The 18,565-nt window shown below is 44.4% G+C and overlaps 1 protein-coding gene across 2 annotated transcripts in view; it reads left to right on the top strand.

Annotated features, from left to right (window-relative positions):
* The first annotated feature begins 2,284 nt into the window (after positions 1-2,284).
* SRGAP1 (SLIT-ROBO Rho GTPase activating protein 1) overlaps positions 2,285-18,565 on the top strand; it is a 141,308-nt gene continuing 125,027 nt past the window's right edge. For both annotated transcript variants that reach the window (XM_051633294.1, XM_051633302.1), the window contains exon 1: positions 2,285-2,524. In XM_051633294.1, coding sequence (XP_051489254.1) covers positions 2,458-2,524 — 67 coding nt within the window. In that variant the 5' untranslated portion in view covers positions 2,285-2,457. The remainder of the gene's footprint in view (positions 2,525-18,565) is intronic.

Raw genomic sequence — 18,565 nt, 5'->3', positions numbered from 1 at the left:
AGCCTTTCCTCACAAGGGAGATAGATGTTCCACTCCATCATCTCTGTGGCTCTGCACTGGACACTTTCAAGCAGTTCCCTGTCCTTCTTGAACTGTGGGGCTCAGAACTGGACACAATATTCCAGATGTAGCCCCACCAGTGCAGAGTGGAGGGGGAGCAGAACCTCCCTTGACCTACTAACCAAATCCTTTCTAATACAGCCCAAAATGCCATTGGCCTTCTTGGCTACAAGGGCACATTGCTGGCCCACGGTCATCCTTCTGTCCACCAGGACCCCAGGTCCCTTTCCCCTACACTGCTCTCCAGCAGGTCAGTCCCCAACCTATAGTGGTACATGAGATTCTTCTTTCCAGATGCAAGACTGTAGACTTGCCCTTGTTGTATTTAATTTTCTCCCTGCCCAACTCTCTAGCCTGCCTAGCACAGCCTTCTGGTGTGTCAGCCACTCCTCCCAGTTTTGTGTCATCAACAAACTTGCTGACAGTGCTCTCTGTTCCCCCATCCAGGTCATTGATGAATATATTGAATAGTACTGGTCCTAGTACTAGTGAGGACCAGTTGTCCAGGATAGGATCTCTGGGGTTTGGCTTTAACCCACGGACAACAGCCACATTCTTTGCCCCATCACAAGGCAGCAGTGTCCATCTCTCTTTGCTTTTTCCATGTGTCATTTGTTTGTTTTTTTAACAAGTTCTTCTCAGGCAAAGGCTGAGTTTCAGGGCAGCCAGGGGAAAGGGAAAGGGGCTGTGCAACCTGAGTCACATTTGACTCTTTTTGCAGGTGACTCTCTACCTTAAAGCCCATGACGTAGGAGCAGGATGGCTAACCAGGTCTGTGAACCACCATACTCAGCTTGCAGCCAGCACATCCTCCACAGCCCTGAAGGGCTAAGCCCGGTGCCAGCTCTGCAGGCAGAGAAGGATGCTGTCCCCATCACTACTGGAGGTGACTTGGTCCATGCTCCCAACTCCAGCTCTCTCTGCCCTTCTGGACCACTTTCTTCCCCTCCTCACAGCCCCAGCTTCGCAGGGAGAGCTGTGCACTATCACTCATTGCCCTGGAGTCCGTTCTGATGCATTTAATGCGACTGACAGAGCCAGCCCTGATGTGCCACACACGGCACTTTTAGAGGGTAACACTTTGGACGGCCTCCTCCCGTTTGCCTTCTCTCCCCCAGGAGCTGCAGGAGTGCCCCAAGCAGGGGAGCCCAGTGCCACGCAAGCGAGGATGAAGGAAGCGATACCAGCTGCGCTGGGGGCCACGGGTGTCCCTCAGTGCCACGGGTGTCCCCTCAGTGCCACGGGTGACCCCTCAGTGCCACCACGCCCCTGGCCCCTCCGGGGACTGGTCCCTGGGCACGCCACTGCAGCCGCGGCCCCACTCAGCACCACCAAGCCCTGCGCCCACACAAACGGGGGAGACAAACAGGGTCCCCAAAAGCCAGATTTCCCCGCCAGTGTCGCTCCTCCCCGTGAGGCTTGGCGACGCTGGCAGCTCGCGGCTTCAACTTTCTCCGCCGGATCGCCACACGGCCGCCTCACACCCTCGTCCCCAGCGGGCACGCAGCCACCACACGCTCGATGCGGGTCGCGGAGCGGCGGCAGCTGCCCCTTCCCGCCCGCTCCCGCCGGGGCCCGCCGGGCTGGCTGGGCCTCCCGCCGCGGGGCAGCCGGGGACGCGGGCGGTGGCGGCGGTGGGCGGCGGCCGCGCTCCCACCGCAGCTGCCGGCAGGGGGGAGGCGGAGCGACCGCCGCCGGGCATGGGGAGGGGAGGCGGGCGGGGAGGCAGGAAGGGAGGAGAGAGCGGCGGGAGGGCGGGGAGAAGTTTATTCCCGGAGACACCTCTCCAGGGCGCGGCGGGGGTGTCGCCCCGCGCCGGCTGCTGCTGGGGCTGCGGGGCTGGGACATGCGCCTCGGCGCTGCCGCCCGGGGTTGGTCACGGCGGGGCGCCGAGTCCCCACCCAGGCGAGCGCGGCGACAGGAGTAACTAGTGCTTCTGGCGTAGGGACCGAGCTCGGTCGCCTGCCTGCCTCCCGCCCAGCGCCCGCGCCCTCTCGCTCCTTCTCTTCCCCTTTGGCGGGTGCGTGAGCAGAGATAACAATGGTGGGGCGCAGCCGCCGGGCCCCCGCCCTCGCCTAGCGGCAGTGGGTGCCCCGCGGCGGCTCCTCGGCTGCCCCGCCCTGCGGCGGCCCCGGGCCGCGAACCGCCTTGCGGTGCCGGGAGGCGATGGTGCCCGCGCCGGGGCTAGTCTGATCGCCGCCGCTTCCCCTCGCCGCCTCGGTGCCGGCGGCTCCCCCGGGCACAGCCCCCGCCGCCGCCCCGCTCGCTGCGCCTTGTGGCCGTCTGATACAACTTGGGAGCCCCATCCAGAAAGATAATAATAATAATTATTAATAATAATAATAATAATTTAAAACAAGGAGAAGAAGGGGGAGAAGCCGAAGAAGCAAGTGGATAATGTCAACCCCGAGCAGATTCAAAAAGGACAAAGAAATTATAGCGGAGTATGAAAGTCAAGTGAAAGGTAAGCGCGGGGCGGCGGGAGCCCCTGCGGGGCGGCGGGAGCCCCTCCGGCCCCTTCCCCAGGCTGCGGGCCGAGGCCGGCGCCGCCGTCCGGGCGGGCGGTCCCTGTTGCCTCAACTCGCGGGAGGGGTGCGGGGCGGGGGCGGCGGGGGCTTCACCCCCCAACACGCTCCGAGCGACGCCGGCTTGTGTGAGGGGCCGGCGGGGCCGGGCGGCAGCTGCGGCGAGGGTCCGCTGCCCGGCCCCGGCGGGGCACCTTCGTTGCCTCCACCGCCTTCGGTAGCGCGGGGGGGTTGGGGAACAGGAAAAAACCAAAACACAGGCTTGGCAGTGAAACTGAAGCGAGAGACAATAGTAAGCCATGCCGCTTTCTTCAGGCACATGGCTGGTGTCCCCCACCCTCCCCTCAGGGTTGTAGTTTCAGTGTTGGGCTGTGCACGACGGCTAATAAAGAATTATCCTTGAGTATTGAATGAGCCCTTTCAGGCATCCCAGGAAGTATTTCAGCCTCGCATCGCCCGGCTGTACCGCATCCAACTATTGTGCCAAGGACAGTGCCGGCAGACCCTGGCTTGATTCACCAACACTTCCCAGACCCTCGGGTTTCCTCTCCTCACATAGAGTTTTTCCCTCTGCCCGTGTCTTGGGTAGAAGAGAGGATGGAAAAGTAGCGGCATGGGCACTGGGGTGTGGGTCTCTTAGCACACCATCCTTTTCTTCGTGGTGCTGTCAGGGAATATATTGCATAGTACACAAATTGCAATAAATCCAAGCTTTGAGAATAAACGCTAACCTGAAACGCAGGGTTTAAAAACCTGTGTGACACCTGAACACTGTTCATTAAAATTATGTAGGTGTGCTCTTTATGTCCCTGGGGTGGAGCCTCCTTGATACAGCCCACAGTCCGTGGATGTGCAGAGATGGAGCATGTCTCCACACAGGTTCGTGGGCTTCGGAAGCCCTCCTGCCCCACACAGGCAAGGGCTGGGGACCTTCGAGGTGTCTAAATCGGGGTGGGAGGAACCACTCCTTAGCTGTTCAAAGATTTGTTGACATTCTGTAATTGCACGGTATTTTTTCCCTCTTGCTTGATCCCACAAGATCAAATTTTCATGGTAACTCTTGGGGTTTCATTGTTCTTTTTCCTTTTAAAAGAGGAAAGGTAGTTTTTGAGTTTTCTTATTCCTGAGCTTAACTTTTTGTGAAAAATACCTGTCACCAATCAGAGTCTTCTTAGGGCCAGGAAAAGATTTTTGAGTAAAACAAGAGACCTGCCAGACAGGTGGGTAGTGAGGGGTCTTCTCTGTGCTGGCAGGTAGGCCGTGCTTCAAGTGTTGGTTTGAAATGGGCAGGGCTGAGACAGCTCTCGTGTAGCTGGTGGATTCACTGCCATGGAGCTCTTGGAGGATTGGTGCTCTGCTTCTCTGTGGAGATTTGTCTTGATCACTGAGCAGAAAATATGTTCAAGATCTTAAGCTCTTCACAGAGTGTGCAAGCTGTTCTTTGCCTCCTCCTAACACGATTGTTACGAGTTCAGCCTTTATTAACTACAGCCAGTTGCTGTATAAGCCATTCTTTTCTTTTGAATAATGAAGAAAAAATACTGTGCCCTTCAGCTACATATACTAGATCATTTTATAAACAAAGATACAGGTAGCAAGCATCTCTGATAATCAGGCTCCTTGCTGTCATGGTCCTCCATCATAATTGCAGAAAGAGATGGCATTTGTAAACGTAGCTTAGTAGGAATTTTTATTTGCTTTTGCTCCTTTGTGGTTGTCTGTGGTGTGTCTGGTTGTGACTGCCTTGCCTGAATTGTTGATTAGCAGCTGTTTGAAAAAGTATGCTCGGTTAGAAATTGTAGCCAGCGCTTCTTTTTCTTTAACTGGCATCACTACAATTCTGTTTCAAGTGGCAAGAACTGTCTCTATCGATACATAATTATGCTGAATGCTAGCTCAATGATACTATAACAAAGTAATGATACCATTCCATGATACTGTGAAAATCTTTTTGATGTTGGGTGGTCAAGGTCTAAGGAATCAGTCCTAGTTAGCCAGCAAGGTAACTTGAAGTGAATATAGCTGCAGGAATGCAGATCTCTATATACCACCTGGAATTTCATGCTTTAGGGTAGAAGAAAGGGTGTGGCCAAAACGCTTTTGCTGCTTATGATTTCTGGTGTTTGCAATGGCTAGCTGATTTCTCACTGCTGACATGTGTAGTTGCCTGAAGGATCTGGACAATTTGGCAGCAAACTAGCCATTTGAAGTCCTCTGGAGAGGTGTGTGCAAAGGAGTGTAGCACCACATACATATATCCCTTACCTTTTTATGAGGTTGCATTGAGCACAGCATACTGAACACCAGTGTTGGCAATTCAGAAACCATACCACTGATGTGTGTGCATTTGTAAATCCTGCTGTAAGATGTCTGAACATTGCTACTGAAGAAAGAGGGGCCTCTAATGTACATGGGCTGTAGGGTATGTATAATGGTGCCATATTTGGAAATGAGGATTTAACAGTGCCATTCTTCACATAGCTTTTCTGCTCTTAACTGCTCAAATAGGAAGCAGTAACAGATGTTAATTGTTCTGCCTGGTTCCTGGATGGTGTAAACTGACATCTTCTCCTTGAACTTTCAGCAACATGAGTAGGTTGGCTGTTGCTTTAGTGGAGGTCATACAGAAACAGTAGAAAGTCTGAAAATGTTACCTGTTTGTCAAGCTGAAGTGGACAGGATACTCCTGGCTTGTTGGGCAGAACATCTTATTGCAGATTTTTTTGCAGCATCCCTGTTCTTCAGGCTAACTTCTGTCAAGAACTATCCAAATGGCAGCAGTAAGGGCATTGTGTTCACTTCCCTGCAAATCATATGGAACACAGAAGGGTATTTCTTAAGGATCTCTTAATAGTGAAGTTAGATCTGCCTACAGTAATACCTATGCCTTTTGTTTTGAGGATGTAAGGGTATTATGATGACATAGATACCTTAGTTTGCAGACATAAAGGTGTGTGGGAAGTATTGCTTGGTTCTCTAACTTACTCATTGGAAATGAGCAATCTTCATATACTTCAATTCCAGAATTATGTTGTTGCTTGATAATTTTTGCTGAAGCACTTACCTCACAGCAATGAGGTACAACTTTCTAATTCAAAAGCTTTAGGACAGGTGTCAAGAGCTTGTTTATTCAATAACATTTTGGCAGTTCTGATGAACAATTTTTATTATTGTTAAAATAGCTTGGGCATTATGCCTGTAGACTTTCTGCAGACTTTATTTGATTACTGAGCAAAATCACTTCTTAAAATATCCATGATCATCCAGACTGTCAATTGAACATGTTTTTTTCTGAAGACTGTGATCATTTTATAGGCCTTCTGAAGTCATTAGAGGTAGGTTTCCTACCAACCTTGCATCTGGGGTGGGGACTATGACTAGAGATATAAAGTGGAGGGAATCCTGTTTAAATGAGCAACAGACTGACAGTATGGTTAGGAGTTGAGTATTAAATTTCTAATACATGACCCCACTTAGATTTATACAAGGCACACCTTAACTCAGAGGTCATTTGGCTACAGTAGCCTATTACTACCCTGCCTTTTGTATTCTGAGGACCAGCGGCTCCTTGGTACTGACAGTAACATAGTGTCTGTTGGTAAAGTTACTGAGCAATTGAAGTAGCAAAGAAACACTCAATCATCCTCTAATGTCCATGTGGCTATCTTGGGTGTGGTGAAGGGTGAGCTAGTGAGATCTGGAATACCTAGGAAGAAATATGTAGTAGTAGCTGAGGACTGGGGATGCTGTTCAATGGCTTTCAGATGATTCAAGTGTTACCCTGGCATGTTTACCTTTTTAAGACTTGTAGCTGGCCTTCCATGCACAGGAGAAGCATAGGTAAGCATTGTGCTGACTAATTTTCTGGGCCTCTTTATTCAGTTAAACACTCTGTATGGTTTGAACTGTTGAGGGTCTTTGGAGTTTATCAGTCTCTTGGTCTTCCTATGCAACCACGTCTCCAACCAAAAAGGACTGATGGAAGAGCTGCTTAGTTGCTTCCTTTTCCCACCGTCATTTTCCAGTTGGAAGCGACAGAGTGGGAATATGTTGCTTTTATGATAAAAGCCCCAAAGTGACTTTGTGATAACAGACACTTCTGTAAGATCAATATTTGCATGAACTTTTTCAGAACAAAATAGTCCTATTTTCCACCAGAAGCAATTTGTTGGTACTCTATATTATACTGCCTAATGAATTTCCACTTTCCATAAAAATTATAATTTCTGAAACTGATTTTCAATTTACTCCAGATTAAACCAATCTAGAATTAAAACAACAACCGGAGCCTCTCTGAGGAAAAGCTGAATTCTGAAATACAAATTGGGTTGACGTTTTAGTAAAGTTACCTGAAAATTATATTTTTAAAATCTTTGTCATGAAAGATTCAGTGCCTTGGATTACTCCAGAATTCTCAAGTTTAATTTTGAAAAATTCTGGTGAATTGATGCCACTTTCCAAAGTTCAAGTTTCTCAAGTGTGGCTCAGAGAAGTTTTTCTGATCAGAGAGCTTGACCACACTGAGTGTTGTCTTATACAGAAAGGCTGTTCTCTGTGCAGTTTTTCAACAATGTTTGAGAGAGAGGCTAATGAAGGATAGTACCTTACCTTTTCCCATTACTGTGTTCTTCCTGCTCTCTGATCCTTCTCTTTAGAATACAAACTTCAGTTGTCTAGATACATGTTAACAACTTTATAGTTGGCTGTGCAGCTGAAAAGGATATCTGCAGATTTAGGTAGTTCAGTCATAAACTGAACAATTACTTTTTTCCTGGTTTGACCTTGCACTGCATCTGGTGTCTCCCAGCACTGCAGCAAAATTACATTTATTATTTTACTTTAATTTAAAGGTGAATGAAGTCCAAATTGCTATAGCACACATGGAAGGGTAAGCAGTAGATGGACTGATCAGTGTTTCATTCTGTCAATGTGGCAAGCATAACGCATCCTTAAAAGTTTATGTTTCCTGTGTACCTGTGTGTTTTCTGTTACTCTCTGAGGAAGTTTAATTTGCCTCTCACTCTGAAGCAGCATGGATCCTTTTATGATAAATTCTTTAAGGCTTTTTTTTTCTTTCTAAATGTACTTTCTCTGCATTTTTACACTTCCAGAGCAAGGCTCTAAATCATGCTAGGGTTCATTTAATTTCCTGCCGTTATCTTTTATTGGTCACTTTTTTATGAACTGGAGTCCTAGTTGCTAATAAAATTAAACTTAAAGCTTTGAAATGGCTGCGGTAAGACAGAATGGGATCTGAATTATATCTCATTTTCTGCTTTAAAGTTTGCTTGGGGTTAGGTTTTGCATTTTGTGAAAACTGGTCTCCTTGTCAGTCAGAGGTGATGGATGGTGGCTCTGGAAAAAAGTGGGTCAGTGCTGTTGGGACTGGATAAGAAATTCACTGCTGACCGTTTCACAGCCTATTAGAAATCACTGACCATGGTGTGACAGTGCAGCACATTGGATCTCCATTTTGGACAGGGATTGACATGGAGAAGAGCACAAAATGGAGCCAAGCAGGTGTCAATGGTGCTTCTTCTCCCTTTTACCTTTTTTCAAGCCTCTGCTACATCTACCTGTCACACTCTCTCACCTCTAGCCTTTCTGTTCATCCTAGTGCAAGTCAGTGCTACCTTAACTTGTATTAATCCCTATTAGAGTCTAATCTACTCTTACTGCTCAGCTTTCATAGAGCAAAATAGGCTTTGGAGTGTGGGGGGTTGTTTTTGTGCACGAGTGATTACTCTGAATGTGTACTGTGGCTCCTTGTGCCCTGTGTGCTGCCCCTGCTGCTTCCTGCAGGTTTGAGTCTCATGGCAGCCTTCACTCTGTGACTGGCTTCTCCCACCTTGCCAGTAACTGACCCAGCCTTCCTGGGACCCTGCTGTTCTCTCTGCTCTGAGCTATCTGGGCTGATCCGATCAAGTGCTTGCCATCTCCAAGGCAAGGCTGTCTGACCTTGCTCTGTGCTGTTCAGTCTAGGAGCTGCAAGTAATGAATAGCCTGTTCTGCCTGAAGTTACTTCATGTCTTTTCTTTCCCCACTTCTTGTCTCTCAGGCACAGTGCCAAGTACCCTGAGGTATGTTTGTATGTGTATCATAGAGAGGTTTGGGCTGGAAGGGACATTGAAGATCATCTCGTTCCAACCCCCCTACCATGGGCAGGGACACCTTCCACTATGTATGTGTGAATGCAGAGGAAGGGCAACAGCTGAAAATTTGAGGCAGTGGTTGAAGATGCAATGGTAGGCATCACTGTGTGTATAACATTAGGAGGTATGATGTTGATGAGCTGTGCAGTAGCAGATAGTTGTGATGAAGCACAGGTGGACATTGCTGAGAGAAGGGACCATCTCCTGGGTAAAAGGCAGAGCTGTCTGCACAGGAGGAATGCTTGCTGCATTGCATGTGTTTTACATTACCAAGACTGCATCTGGCACCAAAACCAAAGGAGTTGGTTATCACTGGTCTTTTCCCTTTGTTTCCAAGACTTAAACAACTGCAGGCTGTTGGGGCAGTTTGTGTGGTGGCTTGGTCCTGTGGGAGTGCTCTAAGACAAACAGTTCACTTTGATCTGTTGTAATGGGAGTGGTGATCCTGAGGCACCACTTCCTCAGGAATTTACTGTTTTCTGCAGCTTGAGGAAGTTATCTTCTGGCAGACAGAGTGTGTCACAAGTTGGTTATAGCCACCTGGTAGGCTAAAGGTGTGTTACCTATGCTCTGCCCATCCTGTCCAGGCAAAACACTGGTATTCTCAAGCCCTTTTCTGTTAGTTACACCGTAGTAACTGAACAAGGAAAATGTCTTCAACAGCGCCTTTTCTCTTCTCTCTTCCTGTCACTATCTCTCAGGCATATACCTGTGTATGAATTTCAAGACAAAGTATTCAATCTGGCATCGTACAATCCACTGGAAGCCTGGATTTTACCCGGAGGTGACCATTTATTAGATACTGGGATTGAGATGCAATCTCTTTGTTTCCAAAACATTCTTCATTTTCCATAACCCCAAGCAAAACTACTGTTTCCAAGAACTGGTTCGTGTATGGGCATGGCCATGACTGTGTATTAATCTCTGTTAGTCAGTGAGTGCAAACATTGTAGCGAAGAGATTGTCTTCTCTAGAAGCAGAAGATGCTTGTTTTAGTTCATGGTTGGCACAATAACATAGTCCCAGTTCTAGGTCCATGTTACTGAGGTAGACATTGCAGGTAGGAAGTGCTCTTCATAGTCTTTCACGTTAAACATTTGAGTGAGAAAAGGGCCTAGACTCCTACATCTGAAAAATCTGTAGTAAACAAACACCAGCAAAACCACTAACTGCTCTCAGAAAATGCTATGGAGAAAGTGTCTTCTTTATTATTTGACTCTGTAATAATCATATCTGTGAAATTACTTAAAGATGACCTGTGTTGCTAACTTCAAACTCTAGTGTGGGACAAGGCAGTTGATCTGATTTTAATGAAGTCCCTCCAAAGGTGTGTGGGTACTTGATCTGCATTTACCTTGAGTTTGCTTTTAATTCAGTGTTGAGAGGGGGAAAAAAAGCTTTTATTTGTCATTTTTCTAGAAAAAGTTCCAGTAGAACTTGCTTAGAAGTGTGATCATGGATTAATCAGTTAGAATGTCCCTATTAACTTTGTTATGTTATCTATTATTGACTGGTAAAACCTGTTTGAGTTTCAGTTGCAACCTTCTGAGACTTTCCATTTCAGATGCAGAAGTGCTGACAAGCAGGCAATAGAGCTGTATTAGCATATTAACCAAAACGTTCTCAAAATATACTAGACATAAAATCATTTTTCTATTGTGAAATAGAACTTACAAAAAGTATAATTAAAACACTTACCATGTACTGTTTCTTGTTAACTATATCGGGAATAAAAAGCAACTGCAGCTGGCTTGCCGGATGATGACTTCCAGGAAGTGATGATTGTAACCCTTTACATAATTAGCTGTTGTGGGAAATGTAACTGACTACTGCAGATTCATGTAAATGGACTCTCCAAGCTCCTTAACTAACTCACTGCTTACTCATCTGAATTACTCTGCATGTAGAATCTGCTAGCAGTGCATTGGTACTGTCTTGTGTCAGGACTCTTCAAGGTGCTGCTTTCACTTGTTACTTCCAAGGTACTGGAAGCGAAGTGGCATACAGTTTTGGCTTTGCTCTGTGTGTGTTAAACTAAATAAGGAGATGTGCTGATCCTCTTTCACTGTCCAGTGTACATTGTCTCATATGGTAAAAGAAACCGGTCTCTACTGTTCCAACCAGTTCAGAGTATCTGCTTCCTGAAAATCAGAGGAATCTGCTCATGTTTACAGAGTACAGAAGTCTAATGAGATTCAGGGATAGTTCTTGTGTGGCTCTGTTCTTTCAGCAGCCTGTCTTCTTTCAAGCCTCGCTGTTCTTTGCTTTTCCCAATTGACTTTTTTTTTTAAGAGTCAAAGAAGAGAGGATAAACAATATAAAGCATTAGCTCCGGGGCAAGATAAAATAAGTGTTCATTCAGGACCAAGATGAGCAGACATCTGAACTGAAACTTTCTAACTCAATTGTTGAGTCACTGTTTTAGAAATTAATAAGAGAAATCGAAGGGATTGCAAGTCACTTAGTTGTTTTGTTGGTTTTTTTAATATATTATTGAAAAAGAAGATCTATTCTGCTTTTTCTGCTGGAAAAAAAACCAAACACAACAAACAACAAAACACAATACTTCAGCCTTTCCTGGGCTTTTTTTATTATTATTTTTGAGATGCCAACTGTCCAGTAAATAATCTTTAAGGAAATATCATAAGATAGGATTGCCTGTGGTAACAGCAGACTGCACTTGATCATCCTCACAGTCCTTTTCTGGTAGTCCAGGCCACAGTGACATGCAGCTGCCTAGTGCCTCTAGACCTTGTTCTCCTTGCTGGCTAGACACATGGCAATACAAGCCTCTGTACCAGAACACACTGCAACTAAATTGATAGCCATGAAGTTACTGTTGCTCCTAAGGCAATGTTTATGCAGGCTTTCAGAGGTATACGAAAAAGAAAGAAGTTCTCACTGTTATTATAGCATACTTAACACACCCAGGTTGTTGTGTTTCGATGGAACAGCATGGTCTTCCTCTTTCACTCACTAATTTGATGAACAGTGGGAAGGAAAGTCTGTAAACCCTTGTTCGTAGGTGCCCTGTGTATGTGGCAAATTGGTGTTTCTGTATTCTTGGCATAAATAATGCTAGCTCCAAGAAGAACAAGATGTGTAATGGAAAGCTAGCTTTTGTTCTGTGTTGCAAAGGGATAACTGGTATCTTTAAGAACTTGCTTTAAGAACTCGTTTTAACAACTTGACATCTATGTTTTGCTGCCCAAAAGACTGCTTGAGGTTAAGACCCAACATAATAGGGTTGTGTGCATATGTGCCTTTTTCTAGGGTTGCGTTCATATATTTGTGCCTTCCTAATTTCCAAGTAACAGTGCATAAAATTAGTGAGATTCTAAACATCATGGCAGAAAATAGAACAAAAGCGTTAATCTCCTCAAACACTTGCACTGAAGTCACAACCACATGCAGAGTAGGAGAAGGTCCCCTATGCAGAAGAGGTGAGAGAACCCAGTGCAGGGAGCAGATCTCTACCTACTCCGGGCTCTGCTCCTCCAGGGGTGCTGTGGAGGAGCCTGGCAGCAGCGAGTACTGTCATGCACACCCGGTGCCCGGTCTTCCTCGGCTGCTGGCTGTGAGCAGTCTGTGCACATCTGCAGCCGAGCTCATCGGATTATCATTGACTGTATTGTAATCCTTTAATTGCCAGCCACTTCTGATGCCATGATGTTGTAGCTGTGGGTCAAATCCTGTGCTTCTTAAGCAGTGCTCCTGCTGCTGTCTTTAACTTCACCTGTGGGATAGTGGAATACACTACCCCTTGCACACTTGGTCGTATGGTCTCATTGAGAAACAACTGAGCCAGGAGCATCTCAAACCACCCTGTTCCTTGCCCCTGACTGAAGTTACTGACCTCCACTGGAGTCTGGACAGACAGCTCTCTATCAACAGTTATTTAAACCACAACATATACATTAAGAATACAGGAAAAAAAATGTTGCATATTCAGGTTTCTGTTAGGCCTGAGAGGTTATGGGGTGTGAGAGCTGGGAGGTTTTATTGTTTTTCCTCCAACCCTCCTTTGAGACTTATTCCTACTTCAGGTATATCTGCCAAGGTTTTAATGCATTAGTATGATAACCATGCTGAAAAAAGGCATCTTAGGAAGGCATGATATCTGGGCTTGTGGAGATGTTTCTGCTACTTCAAGTAAATAAAAAGACAAACTTAGCAGAATAAGGGGAAGTGAATACTGAATTATGTGTGGCTTTGGCAGACTGTACCTGCATACAGAAAACTGAAGCACCTTTTCTGTATGAGACTGCTTTTATGTCTCAGAACAATATGGTCAAGTACAATCTGGTGAAGTACATGTATGTTGCATTAGGCTGCAGTGAGGCATGCAGTACTGAGAGGCTGGTGAAAGAGCAGGGATAAAACTGACCACCAAAGACCAAGTAGCTAGTGTGTGTAAAATTTGCTTAGCAGCGTTTGCTTGCCTTTCAGAACATATCTGGGAAAACTTTCTGGACAATCCTGGATAACTGGTTTGATAATGCTGAACAAGAAAACCTCCTTTTTCATATCAAAAGTGCAAAATTGGTGAAAGTAATAGCCAAAGTGTAATTCATCCAATACCTACCACGCTGACTTTCAAAGTAGCAGGTTACTGGTTAGAAAGGATAGCTTGGCAGAGGGACTGTTCAAGGAGATACCAAGCACATGCTTTGCTGGTGGCTTGCCAGCCAGTTCAGTATAGCTCTGTGTCATTCCCTGGTGGTTGCCGGAGGGCCTCTGTGTAATGGGGGAGGTCTCTGCTCAGGTCTGAGAGAACAGACTTTCAGGCTACAACAGCCGTTTTCACACTCTTCCATATGGGCTCTCAAAGAGGCTTAGGGTGAAAAATACCCCATGAGATTAAATCCATAAAAGAACTCCAGCTCTTGTGTTTGCTTTTCAGGGGCCATGTTTAGTTCCCCTTTGGCTGCTGTCTCCCTTCAGAGGTGTCTGTGGGTATGTTTATGCGATTGCATATACTGGCCTACATGTTTATTCTGCAGACTGTTTGCAGGAGTTATAATTTGAAGCACAGCATCTCACTAACGGTTCCCTTATTTATAGACCAGAAACTGCCTTGAGTCCAGCTTGCAGAGACAAGAGATAAGTGCTGGCCCCATCCAAACTGATGTCATCTGAGTTGTCACTAGAGAAGACCTAAAAATGTTAGCTTGTTTTGCTGAGCCATGTGGAAATACGTATGAAATTCTGGTGTTAGGAATCTGATCAGTGCATCCTTTCCAGTGAACAGAGCATTTGTATGAGGAGTCTGTTTTTGCACATTTACCTTACTCAAAATTGAGTCTTGAATCCAGCTCTCCCACCTTGCAAATGATTGCCCTGAGAACAAGAGAACAGAGTACTCTGGGACAAGTTTCCCTATTTTCTTGTTTGTTGAAGCTCTCCCGCTTTCTCCCAGACTTAATGTATATTTAATTGTTTACAGGGTGACTATGAATCCATTATCTGGTAGTTGTAGCAGTCACCTGTGAGATACAGGTATCACTTTGTATTCCAGCAAGTGTGTGTTCCTCCTCTACTAGTATTTTTTTAAAGAAATGGAAAAGGAAGGAGGGCTGTAGGACTCAGATATTTTTGTGACCATTCTAAATTAAGAATACTTACTTTATTAACCTAGAGGGGGGGAGTATTCAGAGGATGTTTTATTTATTCCTTGCATGTGGTCATACAATATCTAGAAAAACCCCCGAACCTTTCCTTTGTATTGATTTTTTAATCTTAATGCCCTGCCAGTGTTTAAGACATTTTTGGCAGGTTGCCTCTAGTTTTTCAGACAATCTATTAAAAAAAAAAAAAAAAAAAAAGTTTGTTCAGAGTTATTTGAAAGGCCCACAAAAGAATGTTGGTTTGCATGAACTTTTGCTCCCATCACTCTTCCTGCAGCTCTCTCCTCACACAGTATAATCACTCTTCTGTTCCAGGCTATTCTGCTCCCCAGTTACCTGAGTTGCAGATTTACGAACTGCTTTCATTGAAGCCCCCAGAGTCTTACTCTGCAGATATTTCTGATTTACTTAATATCTGTGAAGAGCGGGGTGGTTGTTTTGGTTTTTTTCAGGGTGGAAAAATTACTGATGTTTAAGGAGGAAAGAGGCAGAGTGGATCTGCAAATATTACTGAGGCAAGCCTGCAGTTGTTAGTCAAATCAGAGTGAACGTTTTGGGGTTTAGTGGCTAGTGGTGAATCATTTCAGTGCACTAATATAGCTGTAAGAAGGAGGAAACCTGAATAATCAGTCACAGCAGTTGATCAGTTATTTCCTTTGTTTTGGGGGGAGCAGACAGTGCTTCAAAGTGCCAAGGTACTTGTAGATATTGGGCTTTACTTGGGTGCACTGAAGTCCCTGTTCTGTACTTGCACTACTTCAGCAGCATTTGGAGAAATCAGGTTGTTTGAACAGCTGTATGCAAAGTGCCATGGCTCAGGATCAGGCAAGAAGATGGAAATTATGGAAATGTCCAAATTCTTTTCAACTGAATTTAAAAAGGGGATTTAAGAAGACCTTTCAGGTATGTTTCTGAATTGGTGTATTTTGTGTTGGAAAGAACAACTTGTTCTTAGTTCTGTCCTGAACTCCACTCAGTTGCCCAGTAATTTATCTAGCTATTTGAGTACTTTCCTAAAAAAAAAAATTAAAAAAAAAATTACTGTTAAATAAATAGCTAATACATTCTGGATCAGTAGCAGTTCATATTGGATAAGAGTATGCTCATAAGCATATTAAAGATACCGTGAAGATGGAGATAGCATGTATGTGAAGACTTATTAGAAACTTCAGTTCTCTAAGTATTTATGTGTAATCTGTTGTTTTCTCAGTTGTAACATTGCACTTGCAGAGCTCATGCTGTTTACATTATGTGGCTTTTTTTCCCTTAGCATTGCTTGTGTTAGGATACTTGAAAGTGAACTTAATTCCAAAGACTTTTTTTTTTTAAGATAACATCTCTGTGCTTACTTGTTTCTTAGTTCATAAGATCTCAGTAGCATGAGAGAGTATGTGAGTAGGTGAGTAGTGAGGTCTATTTACAAGATGCTCTGAAATAAATTTTTTTAAGTTACAGTTTGCACATTGTACAGTACAGTGGGTATTCAGACCTATTATTAGGATCAAATGGGCCATTCTGCCTATTACAGTGTGTTTATAGCATTGGAATTACCCCTTTGAATCTCATCTCAAGAGTTTGTAGTTTTGTGAAGACATACCTCTTCTGTATTCTTGTGAAAACAGACCAGACTTAGTGAAAAAAATGCTTTAAAGTCTAGGGCAAGGCTCTGCTCTAACTTGGGCAAGACCACCTAATTTCAAGTGAAGAGTGATCTTAATTTCAGGTGGTTGAATGCACTGACAAGAGCCTTCAGAAATGACTGAAGGCAGGCAGCCTTACTCACAAACCAAATACCATGTTTCTTGTAGTTAGGTGCAGGCTTCACAAAGCTGAATGAGTATTGATGAAACCGGTGTTTCCCTTTGTAAATTTTATTTTCTCTGTAACACCTAAGATTTTTACTAACAATGGGTAATTAATTAGGCCTTCTTTACTTTAGCTTGTGGTTTCCCAGGCTGTGAGGTGGGCCTTGCTGAAGCAATACCCCCCCATGGATGGGGTGGAGCCAGAGCTAGTAAGTGCTACTGAAACTCCTCGGTTGTGTGTAGACCTGTCAATTCCCTCTAATGAGCTTTGGCTACAGGAAAAGCTTGAGACCCACTGCTGTAAAATTTCAGTCTGTTAAAGCATTAGCTTTTGTAATATATTCAGTGCTCTGAATAGTTGCTAACAAATGCAGGGCTGGAGGCATGAATGAAGTGGCATTGCTTTTACAAGCAGTATAGTAGCTGCCGTGTGTGTCCTGTTATATACAACCTTGTTTACTTTACACACATGAATTTGTTGACCTCACCAGAGCTCTAAACCTTCTTTGCGTTACTGATCTCTGTATATGTCTGCAGGATTTGGCTTAATTTTGGCATCAAAATATGCAAAATGAATGAATCAAACTGTGAGTCATTGTTTTTTACAGTAAAATGTTCTGACCTAGTCCCACAGCCCATGTGCCTGACTGCTGCTTGCCTGAGAGTTTGTAGGATCTGATCCATGCTTTGGGAATCTTGACTTCTTCAGTGTAGCAGAGGCTGTACAGAGGCACAGGAAATGTAATGCAGCATATACTGAAGCAAAGCAAAAACCGTCACCTGGTTCAGATACAACTCTGAAGATACTGTAGATTGCAGGCAGGATTATGCACACATCACAGAATGTTTCAGTAATACTCAAGATGCCTTCTGAAAACTGTAGTAGAGATGTTTTCAATTTACTGAATGTTGTTTTCCTTTTTTGCATATTGCTTATCTATAGTATAGTACATCTAAATAAACTCACTTTGAAAATTTAGTGGAGGCCCTGAATTGTGCAGATAGATGATGTGAATGTCAGTTTCATGTCTGCACTATAAAATGCAAAAGCACAAACATAGTAACCACAAGGCTCTTTTTGACATTTTAATCTTTTAAACCTTTGAAATGTTGATGTGCTTGAAAGGGCTTCTAAATCCATTGGTTAGTCTGTGCTGTCTCGTATTGTGTTCAAAATCATAGCAGATAAAGGAAGAGTGATCAGGAAGCTTAATGCAGTCAGAGCGTCATGACCTGTTATGTAAAGCAACATTTGGCAGGGCCCTCCCAGCTGCTGTTAATGAATGTTAACAGCATTATATCAGCTGCTTTCACTGTCTTTATTACATAATCTGAATATTTATGACCCTATTAATATGTTTAGCTGTGAAATTGCAATATTGATAGAGTGAAGGTTCTGTAGAAGATAGAACAAGGGGAATGATTTTTGCCTCATGAACAAATGTTACATTAGTATTAAAAAGGTTTGTGTTTGTATTTCCTAGAAGTTTGCTGAATTGCCTTACAGATGTGACATGCTATTTCCCTAAACATTCTAACAGAAAAAGTACTTGGGTGACAGGGTGGTGTTGCTGAACATGTGTCTGTGTGTGTATAAAATACAGGCCACTAACCGGAAAACGGTGTTTTTTTACTTTTAATGCAAGTCCCTGAATCCATCATGATAATACTCTCTACCCTTGAACATAGCCAACTTGTGGACCATAGACCAGACTCAGTTTATCAGAATCACTCCCATCCAGAGAGCTCTTCCAAGTAGGATTTTGGGGCAAGCTGTGGGCCAAGTTATTATTACAATGAGTCTTATTTTTTTTTCCCTACATGCCCTCCTTCTGTTGTGGTTAGATATACTGTTGTCTTGTGACCTGAAATGCATTTTGTATAATTAGGGTACATGTGCACCACATTATATGGCAGGGGACTGGCCACAGATTCTGTCTCGTTACTGAATACACACTTGCCTGTATTGTGATTGTACTTGGGATGTGGAGGAAGGTAATATGCTTGGTCAAGAGATAAGTGAGGAGCTAAAAAGCATTTCCCATGGGAGCCTCCTATATTATGCCCCCAAGCAAAACTGAACACGACCATTTCAATAGACATCTGCAAATTTCAAACAAGAGGCTGTTCAGAAGCTTGACACTGTTGGGTTCAGTGGCTCCCACCTATGGAATTTACAAGTGACATTGGTATCGTGCTTTTTTATCATTCTGCAGGATAAATAGCTCAGTTAGCTACAGGCTTGTGTCTGCAGGTTGCGTACAAAAAGCTGAGCTGGAAAAGTAAGGTTTGCATTTATTTTGAATGGGATGAGGTTGTTGGTCATTTCTAGCTTTAAATGCAAAATCCATAACCTGTTTGAAAACTGCTGTCCTATGTGTCCTATCCCTCTTACA

The sequence above is a fragment of the Apus apus genome, chromosome 1 (genome assembly GCF_020740795.1).
Source record: "Apus apus isolate bApuApu2 chromosome 1, bApuApu2.pri.cur, whole genome shotgun sequence".
NCBI classification, from domain to species: Eukaryota; Metazoa; Chordata; class Aves; order Apodiformes; family Apodidae; genus Apus; species Apus apus.
The sequence above is the reverse complement of the archived record's forward strand: the minus strand, read 5'-3'. Positions and strand labels throughout refer to the sequence as shown.